We start from the raw sequence: 18,560 nt of genomic DNA on the forward strand, positions 1-18,560 counted from the left end.
AAGGGAAAAAAAAAAAAAAAAAAACCTGTAACCACCCACTACACATAGATGCCAACATAACATGAAGCTTATTCTTGAGGACTTCTATTGTTGAACAGTATTGGGGAAGAAGCCATTTGGTGTTGCATAGCATTTTAGCGTACCAGGTGGGTTTTCCAGGCACCAGGGAGGCATCGTTGCTGGGATAGAATGAGGTTTGGTGGCATAAAGAGGGCAATGATGCATAGGTGGAGGAAGATATAAGTCAGCCTTGGCAGTGGGCACTAAAGTGAGACTGCTGAGGAAGCTGCTTCCTTTGCAAGTAAACAAATGTTTAATTTGATCCTAATATTCTTAACACCACTGTCCAGGGACTTGGGTTCTTTGGAAATGGAATATATAAAGAACTGGCATGGAAAGACTCATAGGCATAGAAAAAGGTGAAGATACGGACAGGTTCACCATAATAATTTTTTTCTAGTCAATTTATTAGGCATTTTAGAAAACACTGCTTTTATGTGCCAAGACGCATATGGAACTGCTGTGGGTTTAAAGGGCTTTAGGTGGATCAGTACAACTGCACCACTGTGGCTTGTTACACCTGATAGATGCGTTGTCTTTAGCAATTTGTTCATTCAATTCTTTTTTTTTTTTTTTTTTAAACTCAAGTCGACCCTGCTGGTATAAATTTCATTAAGAAAGTTATTTAAGGGCTGGTGATGTAGTGACAGAGCAAGTACTTTGCATGTACTAGACTCTGGGTTTAGATCCCAGCACCAAAAGAAAAAATAATAATAAAAAGAAAGCTGCTTGAGAATTAGAAAGCACCATTCTCGTGAATATTCATCAGATAAGTCTTATCTGATAAGAGGAATGAACTATGAGCTTGTGGGAATTCAGGTCTGGGACTGGCTTAATATGAAACCAAGACCTTGTACAGTACACTGGGATTAGAGATCCTCTGAGAGGTTTATATCTTAACTGATTATCAAGATGAAGAGTGGTCACATATGAGAGTGAGGCGTAGGTTTGAAGCCATTACCTCCAGGAGATCAGGAGGAAAATTTTAAGCTCTAACAGATGCTAAACCCCATTAGACCTAAATCAGACTACTGCAACAACAAAGAATACCACAACCTCCTTTATAGGAATGAAACTTAGACTCTTAAAGTCTGCTTCCTGATCTTCTCATAATTGTTCATTCTATTTGATAAAAATTTCCGAAGTTGAGTTGGGTGCTGTGGTCAGGCCCCATAATCCCAGGAACTTAACAGGCTGAGGCAAGAGGATTGAAACAGCAAGATTCTTGTTTCAGAAAATAAAAAGGGTGAGGAATATAGCTTAGTGGTAAAGCATCCCTGGGTTCAATCCCTAGTGCCAAAAGTAAATTGTTTCCAAAGTTGAAAATCAACATGGAGAGATGGCAGCTTGCAGAAACATAATTCAAAATTCACTCAAAATTTCATATTTAATTTCAAGTAATTGTGTTTCCTGTTGGTTTTTAAAGCCACAATGCTGGTTGGGTAAGGTTTCATATAAACTGGCTTAGTTATGAATTTAGTAAATAAAACTATCAAGTCTACAATTTCTAAAGATTTTTGATGGAATTTCATTAATTCTGTGAATGAAAGTATTAGCTTTCACCATTGCTAATACAACATTCTCTCCAAGGGAAGTCAGTTTTAGATCCAGTTACATTTGTCAGTCCTTGACTAGGTTTTTGTTTTGTTTTTTGGGTTTTTGTTTGTTTTTTTGGTGCTAGGGATCAAACACAGGGCCTCAGCATGTGCTTTACCCCTGAGCTAGATGCCCATAGCTAGCTGGATTTAAATGAAACATGCCAGCATAAATATGGAACAAATCCACAAAAATGACTGCTTCAGTGCTATAGTAACTCTGGTATAACTAGAGCAGTGTGTGAGCTGAACAAGTACATAGTGACTAAAGTCATAGCCCTAGACCTAGGAAATGGTTGCTAAAAATGTTAGATATAAACTAAACGCATAGTCCTCTTTTAGAAGGTGTTTTTCAGCTTTAGTGCTGACTAAAAAAGAATCTAAGCCACCAGAGAGATGCATATGTGCCTGGTGAAAACCTAAGTGGCCATGGGAAGTTTTACCCCAAAGGCACAGCTCTTCACCTAATTAGTGCAGTAACTAGGCTAAGGAACCTGGTTATCAAGTGTGCTTGGAATGGTGAGCTTTTAAAAAATCCTTTGGTGTGAAGTCTAGTGAGCTCAGGGGAAACCTTAAGATTGGATGGAATCAAAAGAAACAGGCTTAGAACAGCCCTGCAGTAAGTGGACTCAGCTCACTCCTACAGCCATTCAGCACCACCTTCCATATCCACTCACCATCCCAGTCAACATTTGCCTGGGAAAGGGTGTGGGGACCCAGGTGGAGGCTTCTCTTTTGCATCATTCCCTTTGCATATTACACAGTGCACTGGTTTGTCTTAGAATTCACATATAGGGGATTGTTTTCTACACTGCTTCTTGCTATTTTGTGCAAAAGAACTTCAGAACCAATGGAGGTACCACTTCAGGAAGAACCACTTTTGTTTGACTTCTACCACAAGTTGCCCAGCACAAATCATTATTTTGATAAAGACTGAAAGGCCTTTTCTGATCATTTGTGCTCTCCCAACCAGCTGGAAAAGCAACCCTTCCACTTATAAGCTTTAACCCCCAATAGGGATATAGAACACATTTAGGAAGGGGTAGTCTTCCAGCCTGCTTTGCAAAGGCCAGAGTTAATGTATGGAACATACAAGGGTATACAGCAGGCCTGGAAAGAGCCATTTGATGAATAATCACAAATAGGAACAACTTGGACATTACAATAAAATTTCAGAACTTGCTGGTAAGAATGATTTGCATTTACACACAAGAGATGAAATGCTTTCAACACTACATAGACCCATTTGCCACTTGAAATGATAAGAAGGAATCCTTTTCCTTTTCAATCTCATGCAAACCATAATTGAGTACAAGGCACCAATTTATGAATTGTATAAAATTAGTTCACAAAGCTTTATCAGTAAGTAAAACAAACTTCATTTCTCCCTTCTTGTCCCCCCACCCCCCACCCCTTTACCCCCAACCAAGTTTTCATTCTTTACTACTGTCTACCTCTCTGGCTTGCACTGGGGCATGCCCCACTACCAGCCAATCCACCCCATTGGTTCTTCCCTTGCACTTGGATGGAGTTGTAAGCATAGCCAGAGTAGGGAACTCATACAATCATTGGCTCTAGAAGCCTTGCCCTTAAAATCAAAAATAAACTCTTGCTATTGAGTCCATAGGACACATTAACACTTCTACAGTTTCCAATTTTGTTCATGACATTTTAAGAGACATCTGGAAATTCTTTACAGTGTGGCACTGCCCCCTACCTCAGCCTAAGAGGGGCTGGATCAAAGCTAGCAAGAACTCTGTCCACCATTTAATAAGTGCTTCAGTTCCTGGCAGCCAAGGGCATTCCTAATTTTTTTACACTAGCATGGATGCTGGTCTCAGAGGCAACCACAAGTATAAGGGTCAGGCTAGACTGAGGTAAGAAATGTTTTTTGAGGGCCAGGGTGCATTCTTCTTGGCTGGTTACAGCAACAAGTAAACACACCAGCCAACTACAAAGGGTTTCTGGAATGGGACTCTTAACTACTTGCCCTGGGAAAGAAGCAGGCCCTTTAAGATTCAGTAGATCTTGGGTTTGATTTGGCAGCAGCTAGTCAACTTCTACCTGTTCTTATTTTCATTTTTTCCTAATGTTTCAATTAATATAAGATGCAACTGAGACATTCATCTGTTTCCAATGTAAATAACTTAAAGGCAAAGGGACACTTCCCTTAACTATTGGCTTTTGCAGTGGTGAACTCTTCTGTTCTAAAAAAAGAAAAATCTCCTTAAAAACTAACTTAACAGTGCCTAGTGCTGCTGCTTCTGGTACCTGAGGTGTCTGTGATTGCAATGGGCACCTTCATAATTGTGTAGCTTAAGGGCAACTCTGATGTTGGTTTCTGTTCCAACTCATTTTAAATGACTTTATTAATTTGATAAGTGAATGCTCAGCTAACAAGCACTATTTTACAAATAATCTGCCTAATAATCTTTACAGTGTTTGGTATGCTATTTTCTAAATAAAAATTGAAAACCTTTTAATTTTTGTTTACTAATCAGTATTTCTGGACAGCCAGAGGGGTGAAGCAGGTGCTCTATCTGTTCTTCTCTATCTTGCAAGTTCTCTTATTATTAGAATAATAAACATAGGTGTCAAGATGAGGCACGGTTCAGTTTCCTTTACTTTTTCACTCCCTTCATTTTTTTTTTTTTGTTGTTGTTGTTAATGGACTTTACTGTTGCCACAAGAAGTCATCACCAGTCATGCCAACTTAGGAATGTGGACTTTGAGAGTACAGTTTCACATCAGAGCCTCTGACAGCATTGGCAGCTGTGGACACTTTAAAACAGTGTTCAGGAGAGGGTGAACCCAGGCAAAGCTTATACAAAGAAGCCTGCAGTAGACAATATAAACCAAACAGCATAAAAATGCCATACGCTATCGCTTCCAAATAAAAGCTAAATATTACAGAAATCTCACAGTGTTGGAAAAAGCAAGTATAATTTAAAATATAGTCACTCCTTCCTATCAGGGTAAGCCATTTTCTGTCTGAATTTCCTCCATGCTCAGTGTTACCGGGTAGGTTCTACAGGAGAGTTCAACTCAAAATTGAGATCAACAGCAAATGCTACAGATCTGTTTGGGAAATGTGGCTCATCAGCACTGCTAAAGCTATAACCCTCGCTCTTTAGCTTCACTTTTCCCATGCCCCACCCCTCCCCAAACTCCCTTCCATTTCTACTCCCTTCAAGTGACAACTGTACTTCTACCTGAATTCAAACAATATGATATACTCAGTCAAAAGATGAGCATTCATAGGGACAGGTTGGGGCTCACTGTCGCAAGCACCACAATAATAAACATAGGTGTTTGCCTTCACTTTCATTGGGAGTTTAAGCAAAGGACTAAGAAGGGAAATTCTGGTGCCTGATGTCAGGGAGAGTTTTTGTTTGGCAAACTCATCTCATTTGGAAACTGACCAAATTTTAAAAGAAAAATATATTTTACTAGTACTGGAATAAAGGAGAGGGCACTTTTGATTTTTTTCTCTGATGGACCGAGGATAGGTAGCTAAAGCAACAATAGGGAGTAGCAGATGAGAAGGAAACAGGCCAGGGCCATTGCAATAAACTGGACACACACAGTGGATTCCTAAGTAATTCCCCCACCCTAGGGAAAGCAAAAGCTCCCAAGCCTTACAAACACCAATATTCTACCTCTCCAGGCGTAACAAAGAATCTGCAGGTAAAGAAGCCATGTGCTACACCAAGGTAAGAAAGGGCAGCAGCCATTCAGATAAGCCCTGCCCGCCCTTACTGCATTCGGAGAAAGCCTGAGACAACTGACCTCCTAACCAATTTAAACTGAACCATAAGCTTGCCCTAGACCTGAACCAAGGAACTGCTACAGACCTGGGATAGCCAGGAGAGCCCCTTGGCTCAGCATGCAGCAGAGAACATGTACTGGTCCACTGCTTCATGTCAACTGTCCCTTTTTTTAAAGGAAGGGGTGTTCATGCCAGTCCCAGAAGTGTAGAGTGATTAAACAGCAGCAGCAGCCGGGGAGGGTATGACACGTGAACACACCATGTGTCATTCCACTCTTCAGCTGCTATCCCCTGAAAAAGGAAGTTTCTGAGTTTTAACTCTTGAATGTTACTTCCCTTGTGGACTTTACCTCCCACGTCAGAACCAATCCCATCCAAAAGCTGCCAGCCCAGGAGCCCTCTTCATGTGCTCTGTTCAGAGTTGCTCACCTTGGGAATGTTCTGGTGCTGCTAAGAGGCCCTGGTTAGTAGAGGACTCACCTAATGGGACCAAAGACACAGCTGTTCTCCTGGCTGGATGATCAATCCCCACCCCCTCCTTTCCTCAACTCAGATCCCTCTATATTCAGAAGCAACTGATGAAAGAATCTTCATAGAAGTTACTCCTTTTGATTTGTTTTATGAAAGGAGGGGATTTCTAAATGCATTCAAAAGAAAGTGACTACAAACATTATGACAGAACATGAATCACCTGGCATCTTCCGCTGTAGCCCCAGTGAGGCAAACCTAGTAATCTGTTCCTGCAGTAGCCTTATTTCCTATGAGGGGAAAGATGTGTGGACACCAATGGATTAAAATCAAAGCAGTCCTTTATCCATGCCTCTCAATCAAGGGAATATCTGTGGTCTGCCTTCATCCTTGTTGTTGGACTGCACCTGAGCTTGGAGTTGTGTTTCTGAGATTCTTGCATTGCCCTGCACTGTTCTTTGAGTGTAAAAAAGAATGTAGGCCTGGGTTTTGCACACTTCCTCGACACTGCATACATTCAGCTTTGAGTCATTGCAGTGGACCCAAAAACCTAGGAAACCAAAGGAGAGAAAAAGAAAATGACTTCCTAATTCACATTTCCAGTCAGCAGCAAACAGGAGATGAAGAAAGGAACAGAGGAGTTCTAATTAGAGCCACCCTTGGATTACTGTTGATGCAGGAAGGACGAGTGAATGAAACCAGGGTTCTCTGTAACTGTTGGTCTACCAAAACTAACCATGAATACTGCATACAGTATTCACTGACTGTCGTTTTTGTCATCAGCTTACTCAGGCTTTTTCCTTGGCCATTAGAACATTCCACAAAGATAGCCAAGATCCTGAGGACTAAGTATTTGGACAAGGAGGAGAAAAATGAAAATAGGAGTGATAAAGGAAAATTAGAAGGATAAGTTATTTGTTCACAGCCTCTGGGTGCCCCAGGTGCTGAGGGGTTCAAAACTGGGGCACTGCTGAAAACGTATCTGCACCCCATATGCCTCAATATGGTAGTTGGGAAGCTCTGCCCTGGGCAACAAGCTCCTTTGGAGAAGCCCTTGCATCCCCACTCTTCCCAGAGTAAGGGAAGTAATAAGAACACAGAAAGTGCTCAGGAATGTCCTCAGCTTTATTTTGAGTGAAGCTAGTGAGATTCATAATATCTCCACAAAATCACAGAGGTACCATAGTTTCTGCATAACCAAGAAGGAAACTGAGGTCTGCAGAAGTATCATTAGCACAGCAATAGTAATACTATCAATAACCAATAGTACTCATAATACTGTGATAGATTGAGCCAGTATTATATACTAGGCACTGATCTAAGCACTTTTACATGTGTCAGTTCCTTTTAATTTTTAAATCAACTTTATAATGTTACTTAGTATATATCAAAAATTTGAATCTTTCATATTTCTTTTCACTGAATTTTAACATATATGGTTTCCCCATAGGTGACCTGTGGGATGGAAATAAAAGGAAGGCAATAAATTGTGGACACACCAACCCTTTTCCGTGTCCCCCACCCCACAGAGTAAAGCGCACGCACCTCCCTCTGTGTTGTAGCAATAGGCTGTGTAGTGTCCTGAGCCAAACCCTTTCCCGTGATGCATGACCACTGCGGAGAGATCATAGGCAAAGGTCTCTTTGTCAAGAGAGGAGAGCATGTCCCTGCAGCAGTAAGGTTCCATGGTTAATACCTGGTCAAAGACGACATGGACCCCAATCTTCTCTCGATGGTTACGGCCAGACCACCTAGAACACGGACATAAACATCTTACTAGTGAAAACTGCCACATGTGCTCATAGATAGCCTTAAGCAAAACAGGGAAGTGAGAAAACTTAAGCTTCTGCCTTTGGTTTTCCCATCAATAAAGTGTAATAACCAATGTCCACATACATTTTCTGTGACTGTTCCACAAAGTACTCTGAACCTAGAAATTCCTAAACAAGCATTTCAGGCAACAATCTTTACAATTTACTACCTGCCCTTCTTTTCACAGATGATTTTATGTAACTTCATCCTGAAGATGAATCTACAGTGAGTCCAAGCAAGGCTAGAAAATCTTCAGGCACAGATATATCTGGTGCAGGCTAGACAGTTAAACAGGGCCAAGAGCAAAAGCCCAGTCCTGCTGGGTTCCAAATTCAGTTGGCCTTCCTGTATGTAAACCACTGAATCTCCATGGAAAGCTCAAGGTCTCAAGGGAATAAACTTTCCCTCCCGACACCAAAGCAGATAGACGTCTGCCCTCTCCAAGCCTTTGAGGCAGCTATTCCCACAGCTCACAACCATCTGGGACTCCCAGAGCAAGCTCACCTGAATCTTTTAAGGTGCAGCCGGAGGACCTGAGGTAGTCTGTAGATCATTAACTGCTTTCTAGCTTCACTCAGAACAAGGGGTTTGGGGTTGGACTTGCGTCGTTTGCCTATATGGTTTGGGAAGGTATAAGACATAGGTTGTAAGGAGTCTCATTCTTTCCTAGCTATGGCAGAGACGATGACTTGCCATTCAGTATGCATTCTCCTTAGTATTTGACCCCCAGTTTTATTTGGGGCAGCAATGTGATGCTCTGTAAGACTGCACTTCCCAGCTTCTTATGTCTGCATGGTGTGGCTCTGGAACTGCTGAGATGAAAGGAGTGACTGTGGCACTCTGGGAAGGCTGCTTAAGCGGGGCTGACTCAGTTGCAGGGTCATCCCTTTGTCCTTCCTATGGTTTTCTAGAACTCCTCTGGGACCACGACCTTGAAGATGGAAGTCTTGCACTAGGATAGTATACCAGGAGGGAGAAGCTTGGGTTCCTGATGACCATGCAGTCACCATGCCAGCCCCTGAATGTCCTTCAGACTTCTTTTATTAAAAAAAAAAAAAGTAAAATTTTATCTCATTTAAGTCATTTTTATTTGAGTTGACTGTTACAAGCAACTAAAACAAATTGGTATGGGTTCAGGATAGCACACTCTAGATGTCATGAATTCATTGATGGAATATAATGGACAGTCACTGCAATAGCATGTACATAGGGTTGAATATGCCAGGGTTTTATACACTTATAACTTAAATTATGATGCACTATAACTTTAAAAAGCTTTTTATTTTCATAAAATAAGCCTAACTCAATTTTCTGCTCACAGCTAGTTGTAGGCTAAATGAATTAAAAATTATTTAAAACTCTGAATCTCCGTTTCCTCACCAGTAAAATGGGGACTAATGCATATAATTGAGGATTAGGAAAAAGATAAATGTATAAGATTACTGAAGGACAAATATTTAAACATTTTTTCAGTATGATTTGTGGCATATACAAATATTCAAAAAATAAACTTTGCTGTTTCAATTTTTTATGCTGTGCCTAGTTTTGAAACATGGTTCTAGGATAAGGCATACTACTAGGCATGCAAGACAAGGCTGATAAGCCAGCCAAGTTCATCCAATCCAAAGTAGAACCAGACTTTCGCTTTGTTTCTAAAACTACTGAATTGTGGGGAAAATGCATTTCTAAAATTTTAGCAAATAATCAATGGAAATAAAGTTCTCTTAATTTCCAACAGAAGCCTTCTCTATAACCATTTACTGACAGTTAGAGAGGCAAATGGGTGGGATTACAAAATTAGTGGTCCGCTGAGGTGCCTGCTAATTTTCTCTGAGCTGTTGCTCTCATGGTCTCAGTATATGAAGAGCTGGGCATCTGATTCCAAGTCCAGTCTGTAGGACTTGTGAAAGGCAGCCAAGCACAGCCTGATGACATATCACAGCTTTCTGTGACAATAGGATATGGACGTGTAGCTGCTCAAAATAGACTGCATCAAAATGAGCATGCCGCAGAAGCTTTTATCAAGGCATGCAGTCATGACACACAGGGGCAGGAACAGAAGAAGCCTTCAAAGAGGGGCCTGGCCCTATTTTCCATTCCTGTTCACAACATTTTTGAAAATTATTGCAGCTCTGCTTGGGAACCTGGCAGTGACTGCCACCCTCAGCAGAGGGAGTATGTGAGCTAAGACGAAGACAATGTAGAATCCGGCTTTGTTTCCCTAAAATGAAATTCACAAAGAAAAAGAAATTACTGATTCAATTAAGATTGATCAGTGCTGTCTCTGTTTGATTAAGGTGGCCACACAAAGAGGTAGAAGACTGACAATTCTGGAACTTCACAACCAACAGATCAATGCATCTATCCCTTCACTGGTTTTCCTCCCCTGCCAGCATTTGTACCTGCCTAGAGAAATCCTGGTAAATGGCACCTCTGGCAAGCAAAAGAACAATCCTTTCTTGAAAAAAAAAAAAAAAAAAGCTTTATCTATCACGTCCACAAAGATGGAGTTAAAGCTGTTAATATCCTTTTGTTTCTTACAAGCAGAAAGCTTTATGAAACATGAAAAAAAAAAAAAACAGGAACTGCTTTAATTAAACAATTTAACTCACCTGCCTCTGTATCCAAAATGAAATGGGATAGGTGGGTTTACAGTTAGCCAAGTATATGTCCAATTTTAAAATGGCAAAATTATATCTAGCATGATTTTTTTTTTTTTTTTTTAGTGGAACTGCAAATTGAACCCAGGGTCACTTTACCACCTTTTTAAAATTTTGAGACAGGGTCTCACTAAGTTGCTGAGGTGTCAAACTTGCAGTCCTCCTGACTCAGCCTCCCAAGTTACTGGGAGGTATGGACCACCATGCCCAGCTGCCACAACTTACTGTTTTAAAAAACCATGTGCATAATACATTAAGAAGTACTACCGGTGGGGTGAGGTGGTGCATGCCTGTAATCCCAGTGGCTCAGGAGGCTGGGGCAGGAAAATGGCAAGTTTGAAGCCAGCCTCAGCAACTTAGTGAGGCCCTAAGCAACTCGGAGAGACCCTGTCTGAATAAAATATAAAAAAGGGCTGGGGATGTAGCTCAGTGGCTAAGTGCCCCTGGGTTCAATCATCTCTGGTACCAAAAAAAAAAGAACTACCATAAGATTTTTTTTTTGGCAGTTCTGGGGGGGGTGCAGCTCAGTGATAGAATGCTTGCCTAGCATGCATGAAGCCCTGGGTTCAATCCCTAGCACTGCAAAAATAACTCTAATAATTTTTCCCCAAAATTTATAGTCTGAACTGAATTATATGGCTGCAAATTGATTTCTAGGTCTTTGAACAATCCATTACGTGTGTGTGCGCGCGCGCGTGCGCTTTGAACCCAGGGTGCTTAACCACATCCCCAACCCTTTTTTATATTTTATTTATAGACAGGGTCTCGCTAAGTTGCTTAGGGCCTTGCTAAGTTGCTGAGGCTGGCTATGAACTTGAAATCCTCCTGCCTCAGCCTCCCTAGCTGCTGGGATTACAGGCTTGTGGCACTGTGCCCAGCCTACTTTAATATTTTAGTTTCTAAATCTTTATATGCCATAAAAACCAAACCTGAGCTTCCTCATATTTGCTCTGCATTTCCTCTCACATGATGGGTTAACAGAAGCATTAAGTGCTGCAAAAGATCCTGCATTAGATATCAATGTAACTATATGGAAGGAGTCACAATTTCAAGTTAAAACAACACTATAGAAAAACTTGACCTCAAGATCATCCCTGAAATGTGAACCTTTCAAGTATGTGAAGGAAAAAAACATACAGAAAACATCCATGAAGCTGACAATGAACACCTCAAGACTTGCTGTCTTGGTCCCACTATACCAATCTTTAGCATCACTTCTGACTTTAAATCTACCAAATTCAGTACAAGAACATGATTTTCTGAGACCCCAACCCTCAAACAGGCTATGCTGCCTGAATTTAGACTAAAAAAGAATTGTCAGGCTCCACATTCATGAACTTAAACACTATGAAGCTAAGTAGTATCATTCTCAGTAACATTCTACTTCAGGAACCACTTTCAAATACCTCCCAGGATAACAACTAATGACAATCAGGATGGGCCTTTGTTTTTAATACACAAAGTCCATATTGCTTATTTTTAGAAAATGGGAGTAAAGTATCTTTAGAAGATGAATTCAAACCACTCAATATCATTGGTGTTACTCTGCACTAAAGGGACAAAAGAAGCACCTTAAATTGACATTCCAGTCCCAACCTCCTCCACCCCCATCATTTCTCTACTTAGTACTCACTGTTACACTGGTCACAAGCGTAGATTCTCCCTTCCAGGGCCTCTGTCTCAGTGAACTTGGCCAGCATCTCAGTAAGCAGGCACTCTGTCTGATTCAAAGGAACAAACCCCTTTTCTATGCAATGATAGCGTTCAGGGAATTCCAGGGACAGATCCCAAAAGGGTTCAATAGTATTTGATTTGTAATTGCAAGATATACATGTGACCTAGAAGGAAAAGATTCATTTGCAGATTATATAATTTTCTACCTTTCCACACACATTTTTGCTTGATTTAAACAAATAACTTTATCAAAGCTAAGTATATAATTTTCAAAATAATAAAACTTTAAAAGAATTGGAGCATATTATATCGGTGTGCATTTCTAGCTATGTGATACTAGTTACACACTGGAAAACCACAGAACACAGTGATTATACCTACTGCTTTGTCTCTTCATCTTCATCAAAGTATGATGCACCATGGAATGCTGCAGCAATATAGACTGCAAGTTATACTGAAGGCATTCAAGGAATCAGTCTGAGATGGATGATTTACAGGTCACTGTCTACTTCATTCACCCTCAAATTCCTCCTCCCAACTTGAAGCCAACTTGGCCTCTCTTTTTACTCTTGTTAACTGAAGCTCCCCTACATTGATTCTCTGTCTGCAGAGCCTCAAAGTACTGTGACTAGAATTCCTCTCCCACTATAACTTTACCATTTGCACTTTACATGCTCAAAAAAAGCATCAATAAACTTTCTCTTTTCATCCCACTCATCAGTCCTTCAGTTCACTACAGGTTAACCTGAATCTCTTACATTGCCCACCTCCTTTCTTTTATCTATAAAAAGTCTGTCTGCATATTCTCACAAGACCTTATCCATGAATCTACATGACTAAAGATCCAGGAATGAAATGAAAAGTAAAGGCGAACAGAAAAGAGGCTTTTTTAAAAGCCTTTAGGATGCTCCCAGCCACCTCTCTTCCTTGTAGGTTAAGATGCTCTTTAAACCAGAATGGAACTAGAGTTCTAGGCAAACTCTGTTCAGTCCACTAAAAATGATCACAGCATGGGACACCAACAGTGGGTATTTAATTGTAACAATGACTGTATGACCAATATCTTCATTAGCAGGTAAAGCCATTCACAGAAAATAAAGTGGTATGGCCTGGCTGGAAAGAGTGGGCAAGTTTACTCACAAGGCCATCAAAGTGTACAATACAACAACAGATACAATGGCAAAATGCATAATCACAACAAATGTTGGCTATCCTAATTAGCCCAGGAATCTGGGGAGGCATTCACAGGACACTCAAACTACAACAGCCGCCTCCCACCTCCCTCCATGGTGCTGGGCGGAGTCGGGGGTGAACCACACCTACCTGACTGAGCAGCTGACCGTGAAATATGGTGTTAACCACTTTTAAGACCTGTTTGGTGAGCTTCCTCTGGGAGAAGGGGATGAGGATCCGGCGCGTGGTGCCCTCTGACTCGAGTTCCTGCTGTACTTTGTGCAGCAGCTCGCAGAGAAATTCCTGCGCGTCCTGCTGGTCATAGCCGCGGAAGGCGGGGATCAGGCTCCACACGGAGTGAAGCATGGCAAAGGGTGACACTAGGGCCCACTTCCCGGACCACATGACTCGGAAGAGGGTGTGCAGTTCGTGGCAAAGGGAAATGTGCTTCGAGCTGGGCTCCTTGTTCTGGATGAGCTCCATGCTTCTGCTGATGGAGGCCCCACCGTTCCAGCAGAGGCCTTCCCGCTCGCACGCCTGGGCTCGGTCGCTCCTCGCCGACAACTCGGTGGCAGCGCTGCTGGCCGGCCTGCCAGAGAGCGGAGCCTTGCCGTTCGTGGCTTGGGGAAACAGGTGCTCTGTGGTGGATGGGTCAAGGTTCAGGAAACACTCTCGGAACTTCTGCAGGTGGCTGAGCACCTGGAGGATGGAGTTCATGTAGCAGGTGTTGCCCAGGTTGCGCAGGCCCGTCACGCCGGGGGCCACCGCCGGCTGGCGGCGCGGCTTGAGCGCAGAAGCGCCCGGCATCTGGCGGGAGGCGGAGAGCGCGGCCGAGCGCGCGGCAGAAGGGCCCGCGCGGCGGGGCGCGTGCAGGAGCAGGCGCGCGCTCTTGCGCGGAGGGGCGCTGGCCAGCTCCTCCAGCAGCCGCCGCTTTACCTCGCGCCGCCTTTGCCGCGCCGCTTCCTTCTTGAGCTCCAGCGCCTCCTCCTGCCGCCGCTGCTCCAGTTTCGCCCGGCCCCGAGAGCTCTTCTCGAACCACAGCCTCAGTGTCTTGGCCAGCAAGCGTTGGCGCCGGTACCACAGAGCCGTGAGCATCTGCGGCTGTCCCTGAGGAGCACGCTGCGGCTGGACCACGTCCTCGCCCGAAGCCATGGACCGCAGTGTCCGCCCACGTCTCACTGGCTGGTCCTGCTTCTGGCCCCGCACCGCCACGAGGGAGCTTCTCAGCAGCTTCAGGTCCCCCTCCGGGTTATCATTGAGCACATAGTCCTTGCACAAGTAGCAGAACACGTAGAGATCCCGGACTTCCATGGCTAGTGGGTGTCCAGTGTCTTCAAAGTGTTTCAGTGCGTGGTCCTCAATGTAGCGGCCGCAGGCCACGTGGGAACACTTGAGGCAAGCCCACACCGACTCGGTGGTGGCGCACTCCAGGCAGCACCACTTCTGAGGGTTCAGGATGGAGTGGTCCTGGGCGAGCCGCAACCGTCCTACATGTTTGCATCTATCCATGTCTTAGAGCAGTCGCCACCCTCTCAACCTGGCAAAAAGCCCCAAAAAGGGAAGGGGAAAAAAGAACTTTCAGCAAAATGTTTTCCTAGAGAAAGGCTTGCGAATGGCATTTCAACCCAAGATGTGCTAGTTTTCAATTCAAAACTGGTTCCTTTTAAAATTGAAACTTGTTATACCGAATTTCAAATACCAGTGAGAGAGATGAAGAGCCTCAAACAAAATGGCAATCTCGGGTTGATTTTAATGTATTTCAAAGCAGAGATAGTCTTGCACAAAGTATCATTTTTTATGCTACCTAAGGAGGAAGACCTCGAGCCTCAAGTAACATTTTACATGTTTCTTTTTCAAAATAACATTAACATCTTGTGGAAGGGGTGGGGAAACTTTCATTCTCACTCAAAGGACAGGTATGTAAAGAATTTGATAAATCTGATTTGGGACAAAAGGTTGAGTGACTACTGAAATATTACTTAACCCAACTACAATTTTAAAAGCAACAAATCTGCTAGAGATGAAAATGATTTTTAAAATGGTGGTACTGGTCGCGGTGTCACTGGCCTATAATCCCTGTGACTTAGGAGGCTGAGACAGGAGAATACATACCAAGTTTGGGGCAGCCTCAGTAACTTATGGAGACTCTGTCCTAAAATAAAAAGGACTGTGGATGTAGCTCAGTGGTAAAGCACCCTGGATTTAATCCCTTGTACCAAAACAAAACAAACAAAAAATAACACACTGAACACTTTTTTCTATGTAATACTGCTTTTTCAGTATTGTTCATAAGAGAAGCCTAGTAGTAGGCAATTTCTCCAAAGGAAAGAAGCTGGATGACTATTTAAAAAAAAAAAAAAGGTTATTCTTTGGAATCTTGAAGCCTCCACCCACCACCTGCAACCCATACCAGCGTTTAAAATTCCCTGAAAGCAATCCTCTTATAAAATGAATAGCCTTCATCTCCATTTCTTTTCTACTTCTTGTTTCTGTGAGCAACAGTTCCAGATTATGAGGTCAACCCAGAGAAGTCTAAATTCAGTGTACTAAGTAGTTCCTTTAGTTTTCCAGATATCCTTTTGGCCTAGTTCAGTTGCCAAAACCCACACATACACATATACATACATACATACATGTATGTGTGTGTATAAATATACATATACTGATGTATATACATATACATATACACATACATACACAGACTGCAGGACCAAATTATAGGTCCTTCCTTTTTTTTTTTTTTTGTACTTGGGATTGAATTCAGGGGAACTTGAGCCACATCCCCAGCCCTTTTTATATATATATATATATATTTATCTAGAGACAGGGTCTCACTGAGTTGCTTAGAGCCTGGTGAATTCACTGAGGCTGACTTTGAACGTGGGATCCTCCTGCCTCAGCCTCCCAAGCCACTAAGATTACAGGCGTGTGCCAGCCAGTCCTTCCCTTCCCTTCAAAATGGCAGAGGCCAGCTGCCCATATAAGAAACCCTCATCATGTATAACTAAAAAAAAAAATTTTTTTTTTTTTTAAAAGAAACCCTTGCCAGATGCAATGGTGTTCACCCATAATCCCAGCAGTTTGGGAGGATGCTACAGGAGGATCATGAGTTCAAAGCCAGCCTCAGCAAAAGCGAAGTGCTAAAATACAAAATGTGGCTCAGTGATTGAGTGTCCCAGAGTTCAATCCCTGGCACCAATAAACACATAAATAAATAAATTGGATACACATGATGGTCTCTCAACCAATTATCAGGGACACAAAAGATGTCAGTAAGGAAGGACTGAAGGGAGAAATATCAAGAGTCAGGAAATTCCCAAGTTTATCACTACTTTTTAAAATGTCGTCCCTGAATCACCTACCAGCATCAGAATTCCCTAGGCTTCTTCCTGGTTACTACTCTAGACTTAATGAATCTGTCTGGAGAGGAGACTAAAATCTCCATATTAAACAAGCTCTACTGATGAATCTTTTGCACATTAAAATCAAAGAACCACTACACTAATCCAATCAGTTATATAGGGAGGGAAAATTCACAGAAATCAAATTTTAATTCTCAGATTCTTCACTCAGACCAACATCATCCAAAAGAACTTTATATAGTGATGAAATATTCTCCTTCGTGCTGTCCATTACTGTAGTAACTAGTCACAAAATTACCAAGCATTTGAAATGTGGCTAGTGAGACTGAGGGACTGCAGTTTTAATTTTAGTTAATTTAAATTTAAATAGTTACACACAGCTAAGCCTGGTGGCTCACACTTGTAATCCCAGTAACTCAAAGGCTGAGGCAAGAGGATCACAAATTTGAGGCCTGCCTCAGCAATTTAGCAAGGCCATAAGCAACCTAGTCAGACCCTGTCTCAAAATAAACAATGTAAAGGGCTGGGAATGTAGCTCAGCAGTAAAGCACCCCTGAGTTCAATCCCCCATACCAAAAATACATTACTTTTTAAAAAATTAGTCACACACCTACAGTGGCTGCAGTATTAAAACAGCAGACTTAAACACACCAGGATATATTGTTTAGCTCACTCCGCTTTTCTTTTTGTTTTCTTTCCTTTGAAAAATTCAGTACCTGCTGAATCATACCTGAATAGCATCCCCTTATAACTCAAAACGTAATGCCTAGCCAATCCCTATTTTTGCCTCAATGTGTCCTCAGATATTTAATTGCCACCAAAATGTTCTCCTGTGAAATACAAGACAGCTTCACATCCTACAAAGAGAGAGTATTTCTGTAAACAGGAATATAGCAGCACAACCCAGAACACCGATGCCTTACAAAATCAACACCTGTGCTAGGAAAAAAAAAAAAGTGGGAACAACCAAAAGCCAAAATAGAAAAACACTAAAACACCATTTCACACCCTCTCCGTGGAGCCCTGTCAAATGGAAAGGGCACTGTGGAAATTCTTCCTTCCAATTTCATTTCCTGATCTATAAATCTGCTGATCACGCACATCCTTTCCTGCACAGCCCTTTTCCCATTACAAATCTGTCGTGGTGACTCAGTAACCTGCCATATGGCAGAGTAAATCCATTCAGGAAAACACAAGGCTACTTTGTACCTCACCACATGGACCTAAGCTAGGCAGACTAGCTTCTCTAGAGGAAAACCATATCTGATCATGAAATGGAAATTTCCCAAAAGTGACACAAAAGAAAAAAGCTAGCTTAATCAACATGTAAGATAAGAGAATGAAAAGAACACAACCTCAGGTAGGATCTGTTCAAGGAGAAATGTGTTTAAATTACCTCCCACACACTCTGCTTTATTTCATAACAAGCCCTAATACCCACTAACAGAAAGAGGAATTCTGTTGTATATTTTTCTGACATGTACAGCTTTCCCTTCATATTCTCAAAGGTCACAACAATTCTAACATTTCTACTTGAAACATATATCATCCAGTATGACAGGCACCCAATATCCAAACAGACTTGCAGTGTGGTTGGGAAAGAACAGGATGTATCTGAATAGTTCTACATCACTAAGTAGATCGGTCATGTAAATAAATGCCCTACACAACCTGGATTAATCTGCATATAGGAAAGTAATCTGAAAAATATTAGCATTTTTTTTAATTACCATAGTTTTATTTTAAAAATCAGAATCAACCTGAATTAAAAATCACAATCAGTATTTTAAAGTAATTCTACTAGAAAAATGCTACTAAGTATTAAGTGAAAATATAATGGAATCTTTTCAACTTCTGCCTTTTGTTCTGATGAGAAATATCCAGATTTACCACATCACTTAAAAAAGTCTCCATGTGAAAGATGACTAAACATAACAATCATTTTTCAAAAATAGCCTGAAAACATGGTATCTTTTAATTGGTCTCT

At 41.8% G+C, this 18,560-nt stretch overlaps 1 protein-coding gene across 19 annotated transcripts in view; it reads right to left on the minus strand.

The window, feature by feature from the left end:
* Positions 1 to 4,301: 4,301 nt before the first annotated feature.
* Usp49 (ubiquitin specific peptidase 49) overlaps positions 4,302 to 18,560 on the minus strand; it is an 89,580-nt gene continuing 75,321 nt past the window's right edge. For 17 of the 19 annotated variants that reach the window (XM_048805297.1, XM_048805298.1, XM_048805290.1 and 14 more), the window contains 5 exons: positions 13,362 to 14,748; positions 11,998 to 12,202; positions 8,209 to 8,317; positions 7,438 to 7,643; positions 4,302 to 6,442 (listed from right to left, as the gene is read on the minus strand). In XM_048805297.1, the coding sequence (XP_048661254.1) occupies positions 6,252 to 6,442; positions 7,438 to 7,643; positions 8,209 to 8,317; positions 11,998 to 12,202; positions 13,362 to 14,720 (2,070 nt within the window). In that variant the 5' untranslated portion in view covers positions 14,721 to 14,748 and the 3' untranslated portion in view covers positions 4,302 to 6,251. Of the gene's footprint in view, positions 6,443 to 7,437; positions 7,644 to 8,208; positions 8,318 to 9,348; positions 9,926 to 11,997; positions 12,203 to 13,361; positions 14,749 to 18,560 lie in introns of those variants that run through there. The other 2 variants (XM_015487721.2, XM_048805300.1) reach the window with 2 other exon arrangements.

The sequence above is a fragment of the Marmota marmota genome, unplaced genomic scaffold, assembly GCF_001458135.2.
Source record: "Marmota marmota marmota unplaced genomic scaffold, marMar, whole genome shotgun sequence".
NCBI classification, from domain to species: Eukaryota; Metazoa; Chordata; class Mammalia; order Rodentia; family Sciuridae; genus Marmota; species Marmota marmota.